The 17,498-nt window shown below is 42.9% G+C and overlaps 2 protein-coding genes across 2 annotated transcripts in view; one reads left to right on the top strand and one right to left on the bottom strand.

The window, feature by feature from the left end:
• The window catches only part of LOC138948510 (valine--tRNA ligase-like), an 89,196-nt gene extending 76,411 nt beyond the window's left edge, over positions 1-12,785 (top strand). Inside the window, exons 24-27 of the mRNA XM_070320063.1 lie at positions 299-413; positions 1,241-1,413; positions 2,679-2,828; positions 11,096-12,785. Of these exons, the coding sequence (XP_070176164.1) occupies positions 299-413; positions 1,241-1,413; positions 2,679-2,828; positions 11,096-11,164 (507 nt within the window). The 3' untranslated portion in view covers positions 11,165-12,785. The remainder of the gene's footprint in view (positions 1-298; positions 414-1,240; positions 1,414-2,678; positions 2,829-11,095) is intronic.
• Positions 12,786-15,629: 2,844 nt separating this feature from the next.
• Positions 15,630-17,498, bottom strand: part of LOC138948537 (collagen alpha-1(XI) chain-like) — a 43,219-nt gene continuing 41,350 nt past the window's right edge. The window contains exon 27 of the mRNA XM_070320091.1: positions 15,630-17,148. Within this exon, the coding sequence (XP_070176192.1) occupies positions 17,005-17,148 (144 nt within the window). The 3' untranslated portion in view covers positions 15,630-17,004. The remainder of the gene's footprint in view (positions 17,149-17,498) is intronic.

Genomic DNA, 17,498 nt, shown 5'->3' with positions numbered 1-17,498 from the left:
GTGATTTTTCGCCCCAAATGATTGTATAGCGTTCTGCGCAGAATTGAGCTATACATGTGGTTTGACAAAAAATATGCATTATTATTACAGTAGTATTATTATTAGAAGTATTAATGTTCTTGTTGTTTGGGATGTTGATACTTAAGATAGCGAAAGTTAATGAAAATTAAATTTTGGAATAGCTTGCCTTAGTATTGAACTGTTTTCATGTTTGTGATCAAAATGTTTCCAAACCATGACATTGGTCAACTAGAAAATCGTTATCAGCTGATGTAATGTTTGTTTATCTTTTCAACAGTTCCAGTTGCGAGACACAGCGCTGGAGGCAGACGTCGACTTTGCCCAGAACGTCATCAAGACCATCCGCTCCATCAGGGCAGACTACATGCTGGTCCCCAAGATGAAGATCGACAGTCAGTTTTATTTCATGGCAATGATTTTGGGGTGAAGGTAATTTGAGAGGGCAACCGGCACGGTTGGCCAAATGGTAAGGCGTTTGCCCCGTGATCGGGAGGTCGTGGGTTCGAACCCCGGCCGGGTCATACCTAAGACTTTAAAATTGGCAATCTAGTGGCTGCTCCGCCTGGCGTCTGGCATTATGGGGTTAGTGCTAGGACTGGTTGGTCCGGTGTCAGAATAATGTGACTGGGTGAGACACGAAGCCTGTGCTGCGACTTCTGTCTTGTGTGTGGCGCACGTTATATGTCAAAGCAGCACCGCCCTGATATGGCCCTTCGTGGTCAACTGGGCGTTAAGCAAACAAACAAACAAAAAATTTGAGAGGGCAGGAGCGGAGGGGCAGGAGCAAGATGGGTGGGGGCAAGGTGGGTGGGGGCAAGGTGGGTGGGGCAAGATGGGTGGGGGCTAGTTTCAGGGAAGAGATGGGTCAGACTCCAACAAGAGGAAGGGGCAGGGGCAAGATGGGTGGGGGCTAGTTTCAGGGAAGAGATGGGTTAGACTCCAACAAGAGGAAAGAACACTCAATAAAAGAGAAAGAAGAAACGGAATTCGATTGTGAAAAAAAGAAAGAGAAAAAAAAGTTTAGAAAAGGAATTAATTTTGAAAAAAATGGATAGATCGTAGAAAGTTATAGCAAAAGTACAGATTGTTGTAGGAATGTATATGACCAGAGGAGATGGACATTTTGCTCAATCATTTCTCCCATTAACGAACTCTATTGTTAGTGGTTTTTTTCTTCAAATTTCCAATCTTAATCCCAGATTTATACTTTACCTTCCAGCCTACCTGAGGTGCGCAGACGACGCAACAATCAGCACACTGAAGAAGTACGAGACCCTGGTGTCGACGCTGGCCAACACGAGCACTGTGCATTACCTGCGGGAGGACATGGCGCCTGCTGGCTGTGCTATGCTGACCGTCAACGCTCACTGTGAGGCTCACATCATGCTCAAGGTGAGTGACGGGAAACACAGTATTCTATATTTGCCAGGAGTTGGCCTGCTCTTTCCCTCTGTGGCACCTTTTTGTGTCTGTCTTCTTTCCTTTTTGGCTCACGTAAGTGTAGCCTATGCGATCGTAACTTTGTCTGTCTGTGCGTGTGTGTGTGTGTGCATGTGTGTGTGTGTGTTTGTGCATGTGTATGTCTGTGGTAGAAACTTTAACATTTCCGAGTCTATGTGTGAGTGGTTATCCAAGACTATGGATAAAGCTCGCATAAGATTACGTCACGGTCAACAGTGTTTGACGTCAATTAATGCATCATGACGGCATGCCTCCCTTAGTAGTCTTTCTCTCTCGCGTGGTGTGTGTGGTCTCGGTCATTGTTATTTTGAGCGGGCCGAGACTAGTTGGCAGTCGTGTCCCTGTAAGTAGGCTACATGCAGACAGACAGATCTAGATCTAGTGTCTCGCTTTCTTGCACAGTTTCACCTATGCTCTTTCTGTGTGTGTGTGTGTGTGTGTGTGTGTGTGTGTGTGTGTGTGTGTGTGTGTGTGTGTGTGACGGAGTGATTGAGTTTGTGTTACTGTTTGTCGATTTCTTACGTGAGCCTTGATGGCTTCGCCTCTTGTTCTCTTTTGATTATATTTTTGTATGTTTATTTCTTTCATAAACTGTTTAAATTGTGTTCTCTTGGGCTGATATTTGTAGAACTTTACCCAGATTGGTGTGTTTGTTGATGGTAAAAGTATGAAAGAAATTATTCCAACAATTTAAAACACACATACAGTCTACCCCTCAAAAACACATACTGACACACAATTAAAGCTGAACAGAGACAGACTCTCTCGGTGCTCTCAGATGCATGCACACACGGGCACACACACACAGTCACGCACTCTCACACACTCACAGCTTAGGCCACAAAAAAAATAGGTGTGGTTACGGTAACATAGCCCAAAAAAATAGGGTAGGTAGGTAGGCAATCACTTTTTTTTAACTTTTTTTTCTAATGTGTACAAATTAACCCTACTTGACAGGGAAATAAGTGTGCGACTCGGGCGCTTTCGCTTTCATTGCGTTTTTTGCACTCGTTTTTTTTGTTTTTGTTTTTTGTTGACAAATGTAATAAAAAGTTATAGGATCGGCCCCTAAAAATAGGGTAGGTCGGGTTACCGTAACCACACCTATTTTTTTGTTAGGCCTTACAAACAGCGGACACATTCTTTTAAATAATGGTGTGTGTACATTATTGTTATTCTGTTCTTGCTTTTTCCAGGGTGTGATTGACGTGGAGAAGGAGATCAGCAAGCTAGAGACGAAGAAGGACTCGCTGGGCAAACAGCTGAAGAAACTTCAGGACGCTGCTGCCGTGCCGACTTACGAGACCAAGGTCCCTGAGGAGGTCCGCTCTCAGAACGCTGAGAAGGTCAGTAGTGTGGATAGGTTGTCCCCCAATAATGTTTTAGAGTTCGCATGCACGCACGCACGCGCGCACAGACACACACACCCCGAAATCTAGAATTTTCAATCTATTGACACCATTGTTTGAGAGACGCATGAAGTGAAACACACACCTTTTTCTCATACAAAGGTGAATGTTTGGTTTTCTGTACTCTTTTTTTGTTTTTATTTGTTTTGGGGGGGGGGGGGGGGTCTTTACACCTGTTCCACCGCCCCGTCCCTGCACTTGCTGCTCCAACCACCTCTGAATTTCGTTCCGCTGCCAGACTTGTCGATTTTACAGACGCTCCAGGGGAGGATGTCGGGTCGCTGCGGTAGGTGACACTGCACTGCTGAGTCACTTCGACGGTGTTCAGTAGTGGGTCTGTCCCGAGCTAACAGACGCAGCCCACTACCTACTATGCCCCCTACAAACGACATTGACTTAAGTCGCGGAGCCAGACTGAGTGAGCGTCCACTCCAGAGAGCAGACTGCCACCACGTCCCTCCGTCGACCCCCCCAGAACGTCACACGTTGAAGACTGACAGCAGAACTACTATTCAGGGAAGGATCGAACAGGAACACTGAGACCAAGGTCACCATGAGAGCTCCGAGCATGAAGGGCCACAAGAGCAAGGACATGATTAATGAGATGAGGATGATTATAATGATGATGCTTTGGATTTCCAATTTGGTTTGAGACTACAGCAGTCCATGCAATGTACGGCCCCCGGCGTGAGCGGACACCTGACATGTACGGACACATTTGCTCGGCACGGAGTGTTTTCCTTCTATATTTGCCCCCCCTTAAACGGACACCTGCAAAACGTGGACGCGGACACTCATTTTCGGCCCCAACAGCCGAACAGACCACAGGGATGTTGCCACAAATTCATACCTATAGGACAAATGTCCTGAACTCTTCGGCATCAATAGGACATTTGACTGCTTTCAGACATTTTAATCGGACATTATAATTGTGTGCAAAACACAAAATTATCATGTGCAAACACACATATCAGTATATTCACCAACTTTGTGTGCGTATATTGTTTTATTACAATTGTTTCAAACAGGACACACACAAAAAATAAACAAACAACCAAAAAAACAACCAAAAACTTCAGCACTATCACGAAAAGAAAATTATCAAATATCGCGCTGTCCAAAAGAATGGAGTTCTTATCGGACCATGACCGCGCTCAGTTGAAAACGATAGGACATCTGACCGCAATGCGGCTCTGTGAATTGGACATTTGAGCCTTTTAATCGGTCTATGTCCGATGTCCGACGCCTAACGATATCCCTGAGACCATCGTCAAATTTTCACCACAACAAAATCGATAACAGAGCAGTCCGGCTCTTGGTACAAAGATCACAGCCGCAATGGCGTGATGACAGTCACTGATAACTTGAGTGCACGTGTAACCATCAGGAGGGGGGGTAGTTTTGGTCAGGAGTGGAGTACATGCGAAGATGCCAACATGAAACTGCACTGTGCTCTTTATTCTTGTCTGTTGGACGTAAACAACAGAAACCACAGTCGATGAAGGTCCTGAGCGAAAGAGAGTGAAAAACCGGCCACAGTTCCCAGCATCGTGTGTCTGTGTGTAACCTCTTTCATTGACAAGATACTCTTGTTTCCCCTCAGCCTTGACCAGTGAGTCGGTGGCCTAATCTGTGAACCCTTCAGTTGTCTTGCTTTGTCAAAAGTTACGACACAGTCAACTGGTTTTGCTCTGAGTGAACAGTGCAGCTGGCCTCTCTGGCCACAGCCCCAAACAGTACATGGCTGGAGGGAGTAAGAGAGAGGGGCTGGGGGGGGGGGGGGTGGAGGGGTAGCTGGCTAAACTCTGTGGGGTGTCCGGTGTCACTGCATGTCAGCAGCACGGCTCACGAATTCTGCCCAAAACAGCCGCTTAAGTTTCCCCAGCTGCAGGCTGTAATTTGACCCGCCAGGCTAGTGATAAGAGCTGAGGCTGGCAGCGAGTGTTTCTAGGTCACTCCTTGGCTCTGGAATTCGTTCTGTTTTCTGTATTGAGGAGTACACTGGTCTGCTGCTGTCTCCTGTGTTTTCAAAGTGGATTATCTTCTACATCACAATTGTTGTGCCGATATCAATTGCTGATTCCAATTGCTATGTGTGTGTGTTTTATAATGTGACTGGCAGATTTCCTAGAACACCCTTTAGAGTAATGTAATTTAGACAGAAGTATAACCTGTGTATAGTCTATTTTCTGTGTTGTGGAGTATACTGGTCTGCTGCTGTCTCTTGTGTTTTCAAAGTGGATTATCTTCTACATCACGATTTGTGTGCCGATATCAATTGCTGATGCCAATTGCTATGTGTGTGTGTGTGTCGTATTATGTGACTGACAGATTTCTGAGAACACTCTTTAGCATAATGTAACTTAGACAGAAATATAACCTGTGTATACGGTCTATTTTCTGTGTTGTGGAGTACACTGGTCTGCGGCTGTCTCTTGTGTTCTCAAAATGGATTATCTTGTGCATCACGATTTGTGTGCCGATATTATTTATGAGTCCAGTTGCTTGATGTGTGCTCTTTAGTATGTCGACTGAGAGATTTCCGAGGACACTCTTTATTATTATGTTATTGAGACAGAAATAAAACTAGCGTATAGAGAAGCTTCTGTACAAACATGGATGCCACAGTGCACTCGGAATCAAGTCATTTAGAAAAGCTAAATGCTCTTTGTAGAATCTGTGGTGAAAGATCTCGGAGAAAAAGGGACAGCACACCTGCTAAATTATGTGTTAACTTTGCCTCAGACTTGAAACTTTCTCATGGAATTGTCATTAACAAAGACACTGACGGGATCTTATATTCCAAGACAATGTGCATTAAATGTCATAAGAGGCTATATATGTTGAAACGTAGGCCATGTTCATCAGGAAAAGCACTCGAAACCGCATCTTCTGCCCTGGATAAGAGCACCACAATTTGGACATTGTTTGACAGCTCTGCCAGCATCGATGACTGCAGTGTGTGTAGCCAATTTAAACAGCTGCGAAAAGGCGGTCGGCCTTTGAAACCCGATCATAGCAGCCATGTAGGCGTACAGCAGAGTTGCCAGAGTGACAGTGTCAGTGATGTGACTAGCTTTTCACCACCATCTACCTCGATCCACCCCTTCGAAGAATGACAGTGTAAGTGATGTGACTTGCTTTTCACCACCATCTGCCTCCACCCCTTCTAAGCCAGCAACTGTAACGTCACAGAGTCTACCCCCTGGCCCTTCCCCTTCTACCCCCACCGCCAAAACAGTTGTTGAGGTGTGTCACACGCCTGCCAAAGAGAAAGTTGCCAGAGTGTCTTTTTCAACTGCAAACCCAGCAACTGTAACGTCACAAAGTCTACCCCCTGGCCCTTCCCCTTCTACCCCCACCGCCAAAACAGTTGTTGAGGTGTGTCACACGCCTGCCAAAGAGAAAGTTGCCAGTGTGTCTTTTTCAACTGCAAACCCAGCAACTGTAACGTCACAGAGTCTACCCCCTGACCCTTGCCCTTCTACCCCCACCGCCAAAACAGTTGTTGAGGTGTGTCACATGCCTGCCAAAGAGAAAGTTGCCAGAGTGTCTTTTTCAACTGCAAACCCAGCAACTGTAACGTCACAGAGTCTACCCCCTGACACTTGCCCTTCTACCCCCACCGCCAAAACATTAGTGGAGGTGTGTCACACGCCTGTCAAACGTAAAGTGGCCAGAGTTTCTTTTCCAACTTCAATGACCTGCGCTACCAAGTCTTTCACGGCTGCAGAAACCATACGGAGCATCCAAGAGTTAAATCTTCCATTAACAACAGCAGAAGAGAAGCTGTTCACAAAAATGTGCAAATTAAAATTAAATGCTTCGGGAGACAAACACACTGTTGAATGTCGAACAGGAGGACAGAGTATTTTCCTAAAAAAAATAGTCAAACCAAGAAAGTCCTCAAGGGATGCAAAATCCCCTCTCAGAAAAAGGAGAGCAAATCGAATGACTAAACTGAGGCAGGAAACAGCAGGGGTATCATCAGAGGATGCAGTTCGGCAACATGGAACAGAACTGAAACTTACGACGAAACAAACAAGGAGGCAGATACTCGAAACAGCAGGGTGTGGACAAGTGCATTTAACAGCAAAAGAATCGGCAAGATTAAAAACCAAACTTGAACTTAGTCACACCAAGCATAGAGAACACCGAAAACTCATGCGAGGCAAAGGCATTCTTCTCAGCAGTGAAAGAGAAGAACGAGCATACCAAGCTGAATCGATGTGTGGCGAGGTAACAGTCGATCAGAACGCTGTCTTTTTTTACGACAAAACGCTAGACACAGAAGCAAAGCGAAATGTGCCTGTTGCTAAGATAGAGGATGTTCCGGTCTTTGTTTCTAATCTCCTTGATCAGCTCGACAAAAAAGGGCGGCTCACATGGCATGACGACACCATACCCAGTAACGAAGTATGGGTGAAAGTCGGAGGTGATCACGGCGGTGACAGTTTTAAACTCGTTCTCCAAGTCATCAATGTTGACTCTCCAAACTCAAAGGAAAACACGTTTATGATTTGCTTGGTGGAATGCAAAGACAATGTCAGGAATCTCCGATCAATACTTCATCCATTCAAGGATCAACTCACCACTCTATCCAACATGATCTGGCATGACAAGAAAGTCAAGTTGTTTCTTTTTGGCGACTACGACTTTTTGCTGAAGCTCTATGGACTGTCCGGCGCACAGGGCGTTCATCCATGTCTGTGGTGCCAAGCTACAAAGCTACAAATACAGAGAGCCCCATCCAATAGACCGTCTGCTGTACCCAGGACATTGAATAACATCAAGCAAGATCACAACAGATTCAAGAGAGCAGGAGGACGGAAAGTGACTGCACAGGCATTCAACAATGTTGTGACAGCACCGATATGGGACATTCAGCTGACACAGGTAGCTCCACCATACCTTCACCTGCTGCTGGGCATAGCAAAGAAACATCACGACTTGCTCGAGAAAAAATGCCACACTCTTGATGAACAAATTGCAATCGCCCTTGCCAAAGAAAGCCAATTGGACTTGTCAGAAACTACACCGCAGTTTCAGAGCTACGTTAAATCGTTAAATGTCATCCAGGAAAAGATGAGAGAAAAAGTAGAGCTAGAAAGGGAAGGAACACGCGTAGTATTTGCACAGACGACACAATCTGCTGTCCCCACAGACCCACAACACAACGCTTCCAAAGACCCGCAAGAGTTCTATGACGCTGTGCATGCACTGGATGTCGAAATTAAGACACTGAAAGAAGATCAAAGTGGACTTCAACTTCGCTCTGGGCCTGTCACAGCAAACCTAGAAGATGTTTTAAACCAACATAAGATAGTGGTTCAAGCCTTCCACAGTCGCTCATTTATCGGCAACCATTGTAACAAATACCTGAAGCCAGATGTTTACACAGCCATATGTGACAGCGTTGTCAAAAAACCGTTTGAGCTCACTGACAGCGAAGAGCTTCACAATACAGCCCAGGGCATTAGAGATGAGTTTTTACAACTCAACCGTTTATATTCTGAAGTCCATCAACTGCTCTCCCACAAACGGCCCATTGAAAAAGAAACAATTCCTGAAATAGACAAGTCTATTTCAAACTACATGCAATTCTACAGGACCACATTTCCCCAGGTAAACATTGTCCCCAAACAACACATTTTGGAGACACACTGCGTGGAATGGATCAGCAGGTGGGGATTTGGACTGGCGCTGCACGGAGAGCAGGGAGGAGAACAGATTCACGCCACTGTCAATCAACTCAAGCGAAGATTCTGGGCGATCAAGAATGACAGCGAACGTCTGGCATTGATCACCAAAGAACAACACATTCTTTCTTCTCCTGCGATGCAAACTACTTCCAAGAAATTGAAGAAATAAAAACAAAGAAAAGACAAAAAGGTGCTATTGACTATGGTAAATAATGTAACAGGAGAGAGTACAGGTCAACACATTGTTTGTATATATATCCAATAGGTAACTGAGTGCAAACCAAAATCGGACAGTAACATTTCTGGTAGCTAATACTAGGCGAATAAGGAGTGGATAAACCAGTGGCACAAAGAACTGACAAACGGCCTTTGGCTCGCTAACTGTCTGTGTGAACCAACACGAAACTGGAGTACGCGCCGCAGACAGTGTGGAGCCAGTCTGTTTATTGACCCCGACCTCCACAGCGCTAATGACGTGTTCTACACAATTCAGTGAGTGATTCGTAGAGAGGCTTAACTGTAGTCACGCTAGTACCTAATTTCTTCTATCAAAATTCTTACATGCACCACACAGCATGGGTGGAAGTTAGTGCTTGTTTGTGTTGTGTGCATGTGACTGTGCTGTAAGACGTGTAGAATGCATGCATTATAACGGGCTTAGTGCAAATCACGCTCACATTTCTCCAGGAGTGTTTGGTGTCTATGTAAACTGTGTTCACTGGACTATGCGATGAGATCAAGAGCGTTGCAACTGCATGAATGGGAAGATTATTTTATCTATGAAAACAAAGGCAGTGTGTTTTCCCGCGCACACTGAAAGAGCAGTTTCAGCCCGCTGACAGCTGGGGTATCGCGTAACAGCGTGCTCGCCGCTGGCAGCCCTCGGTGGCTCGCAGGCCGCTCAGGAGATTAGATCCGCGGTAGCGCAGCTGGTGTTGCTAAAAGTAAAGAGGCAAGCTATGCGCGGCCGTGGCAGGAAGAGCATTGGAGAGAAATAGAGAGGTGTACTCTTCCACACAATTTCCAAGCATCAGTTGTCACGGCTTGGGGTAGGCATTAGTGAGGGAGAGTGGGAGCTGTGTTATGTACAGTGTATTTCCGACTGAAGAGTGAAAAGTCACTGCCATGCCACATGATCGGCATGCAGTCAATAAAGCCAGACAAGAAGAAAATAAATTACATGATTATGACATGCAGCTCTATCTGCTGCTATTTATTCAAACTGGTTTTCAAGCTTATTCTTGCAAAGCATCTGCACACGCTCCTCTGTGCTGTGTTTGTGTGGCTGCTTTCGTATGTCAGTGCATGGTGAGTGTGTTCACTGCCTTGAAGATTTATTTTATCTCTTCTTTTCAACACTTTTCATACAAATCATTTTTACAGAACGTTTCTTCTTCTTCTTCGTCGTTCGCTAAGAACGTTTAAAGAAGTATTAGGAGTTTATTGTTATTGTTTAGTAGCCACAAGAAGTGATTAGCATAGACTCAATCCTGTTGTTTGTGTGTCTCTGTGTGAGTGTATGGGGGAGGGGGTGGTGTGGTCACCCCTCCCGTGACCGGACACCTGCAATGTACGGACAGTTTTGCTATGGCCCAAGGGTGTCCGTTCATGAGAGGGACTGCTGTACGTGACAGGGCAGCAGCACCGGCATGGTTGGCCTAGTGGTAAGGCGTCCGCCCCGTGATCGGGAGGTCGTGGGTTCGAACCCCGGCCGGGTCATACCTAAGACTTTAAAATTGGCAATCTAGTGGCTGCTCCGCCTGGCGTCTGGCATTATGGGGTTAGTGCTAGGACTGGTTGGTCCGGTGTCAGAATAATGTGACTGGATGAGATGAAGCCTGTGCTGCGATTTCTGTCTTGTGTGTGGCGCACGTTATATGTCAAAGCAGCACCGCCCTGATATGGCCCTTCGTGGTCGGCTGGGCGTTAAGCAAACAAACAAACAGGGCAGCACTCTACGCTTACTGTCATAATATATCCTGGCGTCAACCAGGCCCGAGAACTGCCGCACCTGCGGTGTTGGTCAGGTATACAGAACCTGAGCACCCTCAAAGTCGCATTCGTTAAGTGAATGACACTCGGCTGCGTGATCCCAGCCTTCCCATAGGAACCATAGCACTTCCACTCTGGGTAGGAGCCGACCGTAGCCCGAAAAACCCACATGACCCTGATGGGATTCGAACCCACGATGTCCCGGCCCGCAGCCCGATGCACTAACCACTGCGCTACGGGGGCCTGTGTTTTCTGTACTCTTACATCTTCCGACATTTTATTTTTTTTTGTTTTTTGTGGCTTTGTATGTTTGTATCATGATCAATTGCATGTATCAAAAAGGAATATTTTTCTTGGAAATATCAGATGATAAAGTAGTATTGTTCTGTGTTGTAATATTGTCTTGTAGTTGTACTGTACTGTACTATGGTGTTTAGTGTTGTGTTGTAATCAACTGCACAATACCACAAACTTGAAAGGTAACGCAAGCATACGTACCTGTTGTTACAGATGCATCACCTGAGCACAGAGATGGACAGACTGATCACCGCTCTCTCTACGCTCTCCACCATGCAATGATCGCAGTCTCCTCTAGGTGTCGGTGCTCTCACTTATTTATCCAGCCACATGTTTAACGTTGGTCAAATGTAGCGAAGGAGGAGAAGAAGACATTGGTCAAATGTGAGTTTCTTTGCGTCAGTTTTGTTTTGTGCCGTTTAAAAAAATTGTAAACAAATTGAAGATGTTGCTTAATGTTTGTTTGAATGTATCAGCGTTTTGGGGATAGATGGGCATGGTAGGATTCCGTTTTTTGTTTTGAAGATGTTATTTTGTTAATTTGAAAGCATTGTTTTTGGATATATGGGCAGGGTAGGATTCCGTTTGTTTTTTGTTTTTAAGATGTTGTTTTGTTTGTTTGAATGTATCAGGGTTTTGGGGATAGATGGGCATGGTAGGATTCCGTTTGTTTTTTGTTTTGAAGATGTTATTTTGTTAATTTGAAAGCACGTATCAGGGTTTTTGGATATATGGGCATGGTAGGATTTAGTTGTTGTTTTTGTTTTTAAGATGGTATTTTGTTTGTTTAAATGCATGTACCAGGGTTTTTGGATATATGGGCATGGTAGGATTTACTTGATGTTTTAAAGATGTTACTTTGATTGTTTGAATGCATATATATCAGGATTTTCGGACAGATAGGCAGTGTCGGATTAATTTGTGACTTATTATTCATATTGGAGAATGCTCAAGCAATATTGATATTGTTGTGTCCATTTCTTTTTTTTACTCTTGGTCACGTTTGGTATGGCTATTTTGTGAATTAGAAGACTACAAACGAAATCATGTGACGGACCATTTAGTTAGTAAAGGCATCATTTCAGAAAAAGAGGGTGACTGTTCAGCTTCAGTCTTCACACATACACACACACAGAACAATAGGATGAAGCACATACACACAATCCTGCATGCAAGGTTACAGTGAATTCCACCCGTTTATTTTGTTCACCTATTCTTTTTGATGGAGAACGAGTCTGAACATTTGTTTGTTTTGATGGAGAGGACATTTCTGACATGTGTTGTATTATCAGCCTTCAGATGTGTCTTGTCTTTTGCATTCTATAGCTAGAGAGGTAGATTATGCGTTAAATTAAGAACTAGCTAATTTCTCTGCCATTCCTGTTTCTTATTCCTCAGGATTTTGGCTTAATCTGTAGAAAAATGTGATGCTTACCTGTAATAAGGGTTCAGTTCAGTGCTATTTTAACCTCGAATGCATGAATGATTACACAATTTTGTGAAGTTGCAAGTGTTCATTTGTGCGCAAAGTTGATAGGACCATACTTGATTCAGGTATATGCCATACACCTGTTGTCCCATTTTCTCAGTTGTGACTTTCGATTAGATCGGAAATTTCATTCTGCTGTAGACTCATTTGTTTGATAGGCTCGCTTGACGTAAAGTGCAGAATATGATGAATATTTTTTATTTGTTTATTTTTATTTTGATTAAATTCATCAAAGATTGTCAAATATGCTTGAAAATGCTTCTCTGGAATTGTGATTTACATTCTGTTTTGAATGTTTGAAGTCTAATTTCTCTAGCCCATGTGTTGCTGGTGTATTGATAAATGATTTTTTCCTCTTTAAAAGAAATACAAAAATGATGCCCTGCAGATGCAGAAATAAATCCATGAATTGAATTTGCGTGTTGCTTGAAGATTTCATAGAGATTGCATTGTGATGGCTAGCTGTGGTGCCCTGTTGTGTCGGATCCGTGGAAGGGAAAGCTGAATGGTGCTGGCTGTGCCTTCAGGATCGTCGCTCTGTCGGGGTGAGTAGACGATGCGTGTGACTGGGGTGTGTTTGTGTGAGCGTGTGGTTGCTGGTTCTTGCCTGATATGTCGGCCGTTGGGTTGCTTTTGGCGCTTTGTTTAGGTTGGAGTGCCATTTTTCTCTGCTGTTTGCCTTTCAGTGGTGGAATGGTTCTTTCTTGGTGCTTGCCCTTTCATGTGATGCATTTTAGTGTGCTGATTTTGTCTTTTGACAGTGAAATGTTCGCTTTTGATGCTTCTTTTTTCACCCGATTTATTTGAGTGTGCAGTTAATGCCTTTTGGCAGTAAAATATTCTATTTTGGTGCTGTTGTTTTTTTCACCTGATGCATTTGAGTGCATAGTTTTTGACTTTTAGTTCCCTTTTTGTGCTTTTTCTTGTACCTGGATGCATTTTAACATGCATTTAATGCTTTTGGGCAGTAAAATGTTCACCTTTGATGTTTTTTCTTATACCTTATTCATTAGAGAGTGCCGTTTTTGCTTTTTAGCTGTAAAATATTTCTCTTTTGGTGCCTGTTGCAGTCTTTTTGGATCAGGGATCTTTTTCTTCTGTATTTGACAGCTGTGTTCCAAATCAGGGATGAAATGACACCTTTTGGCACACATTTCAGCAAGTGTGCTGTGATACCTGTTGTTGATGTTGCTGTGCATAGTTTGAAAGCTCAGATAAATTTTGTTTTCAGAAAAATGGTCATGGATTTGTGTAGGGTACTTCTCAGTTTAGACACAACTGGTGTACAGTAAAAGAACCGTACAACCAAGGTGTCTAAACCAAGCAATGCACTACACAAAATCCAAATCAATTTTTCAGAAAAGCGCAAGTTTATCTGAGCTTTGAACCTATACACAGAAACATTAACAACTAATATCACTGCGGACATGCTAAAAAAAGGTTCTAAAAGGCATCATTTCATCCCTGATCTGGAACACAGCCATCAAATACTAAAGAAAAAAATCCCTTATCCAAAAAGACTGCAACAGGCACCATAAGAGAAATATTTCACCGCTAAAAGGCAAAAACTGCACTCTCTAATGAATAAGGTGAAAGAAAAGGCATCAAAGGTGAACATTTTACTGCCAAAAGGCATTATGTGCATGCTAAAATGCATCCAGGTACAAGAAAAGCATGAAAAGTGAACATTTCACAGCCAAAAGTCAAAAACTACACTGAGATGAATCGGATAAAAAACAAGCACCAAAACAGCTAAACTTTACTGCCAAAAGGCACTAACTGCACAATCTTACTAAATCAGGCAAAAGAAGCATCAAAAGTCAACATTTCAGTCAAAAGACAAAATCAGCACACTAAAATGCATCACATAAAGGGCAAGCACCAAGAAAGAACCATTCCACCACTGAAAGGCTAACGGCAGAGAAAAACGGCACTCCAAACTAAGCAAAGCACCAAAAGCAAACAAACAGCTGACATTTCAACCCAGACCCAGCATTCACACAAACACGCCCCGGTCACACGCATCATCAACTCGCCCAGACAGAGTGACTGCCCCTGAAGGCAGAGTGACTGCCCCTGAAGACACAGAGCGACAACATTCAGCTTTCCCTTCCACGGATCTGACACAACAGCCACCCCATCACCCGGTGACAGAGAGAAAAACAATGAATGAGAGTGGGGTACAATCACGGACTACACTTTTGGAGCGTATTGTGACCTTATATCTCCAGGAAAAATGTTAAACAGACACAAGTTGTCTCTGCTTCTAGTGCTGAACAGTTAATGCAAACCATTGTTGCTGAAAACTTATTTTACTGACTACCATAGCACTATAAACCCTATCTTTTACACTACCAAGACATTTTGAAAGGAAGGCCTGGATGATAATACACTTAAATTGCTAATAAAGGGAAGGAACTGTGTCGAAACAGTACACAGGTACAGAATAAACACAACGAAATACTACTGTCACCCTGCTTAACTCTGAAACACCAGAGCTAAAATGATACAAGTTACTTTCTTTCTTTATTTGGTGTTTAATGTCGTTTTCAACCGTTCAAGGTTATATCGCGACGGGGAAAGGGGGGAGATGGGATAGAGCCACTTGTTAATTGTTTCTTGTTCACAAAAGCACTAATCAAAAAATTGCTCCAGGGGCTTGCAACGTAGTACAATATATGACCTTACTGGGAGAATGCAAGTTTCCAGTATAAAGGACTTAACATTTCTTACATACTGCTTGACAAAAATCGTCACAAATATTGAGTATATTCTATACAAGAAACACTTAACAAGGGTAAAAGGAGAAACATAATCCGTTAGTCGCCTCTTACGACATGCTGGGGAGCATCGAGTAAATTCTTTCTCGTCCCAACCAATATGGGACTCCCCCTAACCCGCGGAGGGTGTACAAGTTACTCCTATCATCTATGCAATGAGTTCACAAGAGAGGAAGAGGTAAAAGCAGTGTCTCATATAACAAATGTAAAATCCTCAAACATAATGTTACCTAACAAATGTAGTTAAAAGTAAAGTCACAATATGCTCCAAAATTGATTCCTCAGCTACAATTCTTTCTTTCTTTATTTGGTGTTTAACGTCGTTTTCAACCATGAAGGTTATATCGCGACGGGGAAAGGGGGAGGGGGGGGGGGGGAGATGGGATCAGCTACAATTAATATAAGTACAGTTTAGCAACAAACATACAGAAGAAAGTAAAAACAAATGCAGGAAAATAATGAAAACTAAAACAAAGGGTTGGAGACATGGTACAGGCATATATTTCTTTTTTTTTTATTCAAAAGTTATCTTTGTGTCTGAACCTACGAGCGAAGTAAGTCTGGTTGGCAGTGACATAGCATTTCCCAGGGTGCAATGGTCCTTGTAATCACAGATATTGCAAATGCCCTAGATTGGTAAAAACTTAAGATGGTCGAACATGAACAGTGGTTTTCTTGCTCATTATTCACCCTGAGTGCATTATTTTGTAAAAGGCACGCACTCTTCGTTAAAAGTCGTTCTTTCAGCATCAACCTGATTCATTGTACCTGGATGACTAACGATGATTAGATCTGTGTAGGTAACAATAAGAAACCTGTACAACTTAACATAGAAAAAGTACAAAATAGAAGACTTTCAGCCGCGAAAATGCACACATAAGTTACATTTGCTCTGACTTTCGGTCCTGGACGGAATAAATGTGGCTCTAAATCCAGTCATACTATGAAGTTCCTATGATACAAGTAAGCACGATCAAGTGACGACAAACAAAACAAAGCGTGCTTTAAAAATGGTGTGAGAAACATGAAAGTCTCAAAATGTTAAACGACATGAAGTAGAAGAGAAAAAAATCGAGACAACTTTGCACAGCACCAATGAGCTTATGTGTAACAAACACAAAGAGTTTCCATCCACCAATCAAAACCAGCGTATGTCAACTTTAAAACTGGACGGATAACGGCACAACAGCTATGCCACTGACAACATGTTGGACATGTCGACAAAGACTTAGCAGCTGTGAGCACAAAAAAACCAGCACAGATATTGAAATCAACATGGACAAGAGAGATTTGCCTTGAAAATGCATGCTATTTGCAGATTAAGAAATTTAACAAAAATGTTACATTACATCACAGAGTCTTCACAGAAGAAAAGAGATCAGTACGACAGAAGCATCAGCATGCTAAAGAAAAAAAGACCTTGCTATAATTCAAAAGTGGAAAATAAAGAGAAAACAAAAGTCAAAATGCTCAATCTATGCCTGCAGAAATATTAACGGCAAAAAATTAAAATAGCACCAAAGTTGAAATGCAAAGTCTGTCAAGCTTAGAGAACGTCAAGCGCTCTATAAATCTCCCATATTATTATCATTATTAAGTAGCACCAGGGTGCAAATGCAAAATCTATCTTAGCACCAATTTGTTTTCTCCAGAAAATGAACTGTTTTGTTTTTCATATAAACCTAAGTCTAATAATTGATATAAAACATTTTAAACAGTAAAACAAAAACAGAGAAGAAGGCACTTGATCCTGACACAAAATGGTGCAAACAGCATGTCTCCAAAGTAACGATGAATGAAACATGAGAAAAATGTGATGACTTTTCAAGCAGCGGTGCAGACAGCAGAACAGGCTAGTGGAAGCACACAGGGCCCGCTTCAAAGCCGAACTTCTGCCAGGGATTGCCGTAGTCCTGTGCCATGAAGTTGACGATGGGCAGGCGGTCTAACTTGCCCGTCTTGATTTCAAATACTGTGAAGCCGTTCTGACGCCGATCCTGAAAACACACAGGAGAAATAAAGTTACTTCAGAGGCCTTTCTGTACAGGGGCATTGGGATAGGAGAAAAAGAGCAGCACATAAATCTTTTAAGTGTAAATGTTTGAAACAATAATCCCTTTGTATGTTTTAACATCTTAAAAGGATATTGCATCTGCTAAATATTGTAAGATCTGGTTCAATTTTACAAGTTATTTTCCCCACCCTTGATGGCTTCAAAAGCTAATTATTATTCTTTAATAAACAAACAAACAAAAAACCTATCTTTGGAAGACACCACATTAGCTTTATCACATGATGAAAGTCCAGCAAGCCTAGAAAACTTCTTTGGAAGACACGATTAGAGCAC

The sequence above is a fragment of the Littorina saxatilis genome, linkage group LG15 (assembly GCF_037325665.1).
Source record: "Littorina saxatilis isolate snail1 linkage group LG15, US_GU_Lsax_2.0, whole genome shotgun sequence".
NCBI lineage: Eukaryota > Metazoa > Mollusca > Gastropoda > Littorinimorpha > Littorinidae > Littorina > Littorina saxatilis.
The sequence above is the reverse complement of the archived record's forward strand: the minus strand, read 5'-3'. Positions and strand labels throughout refer to the sequence as shown.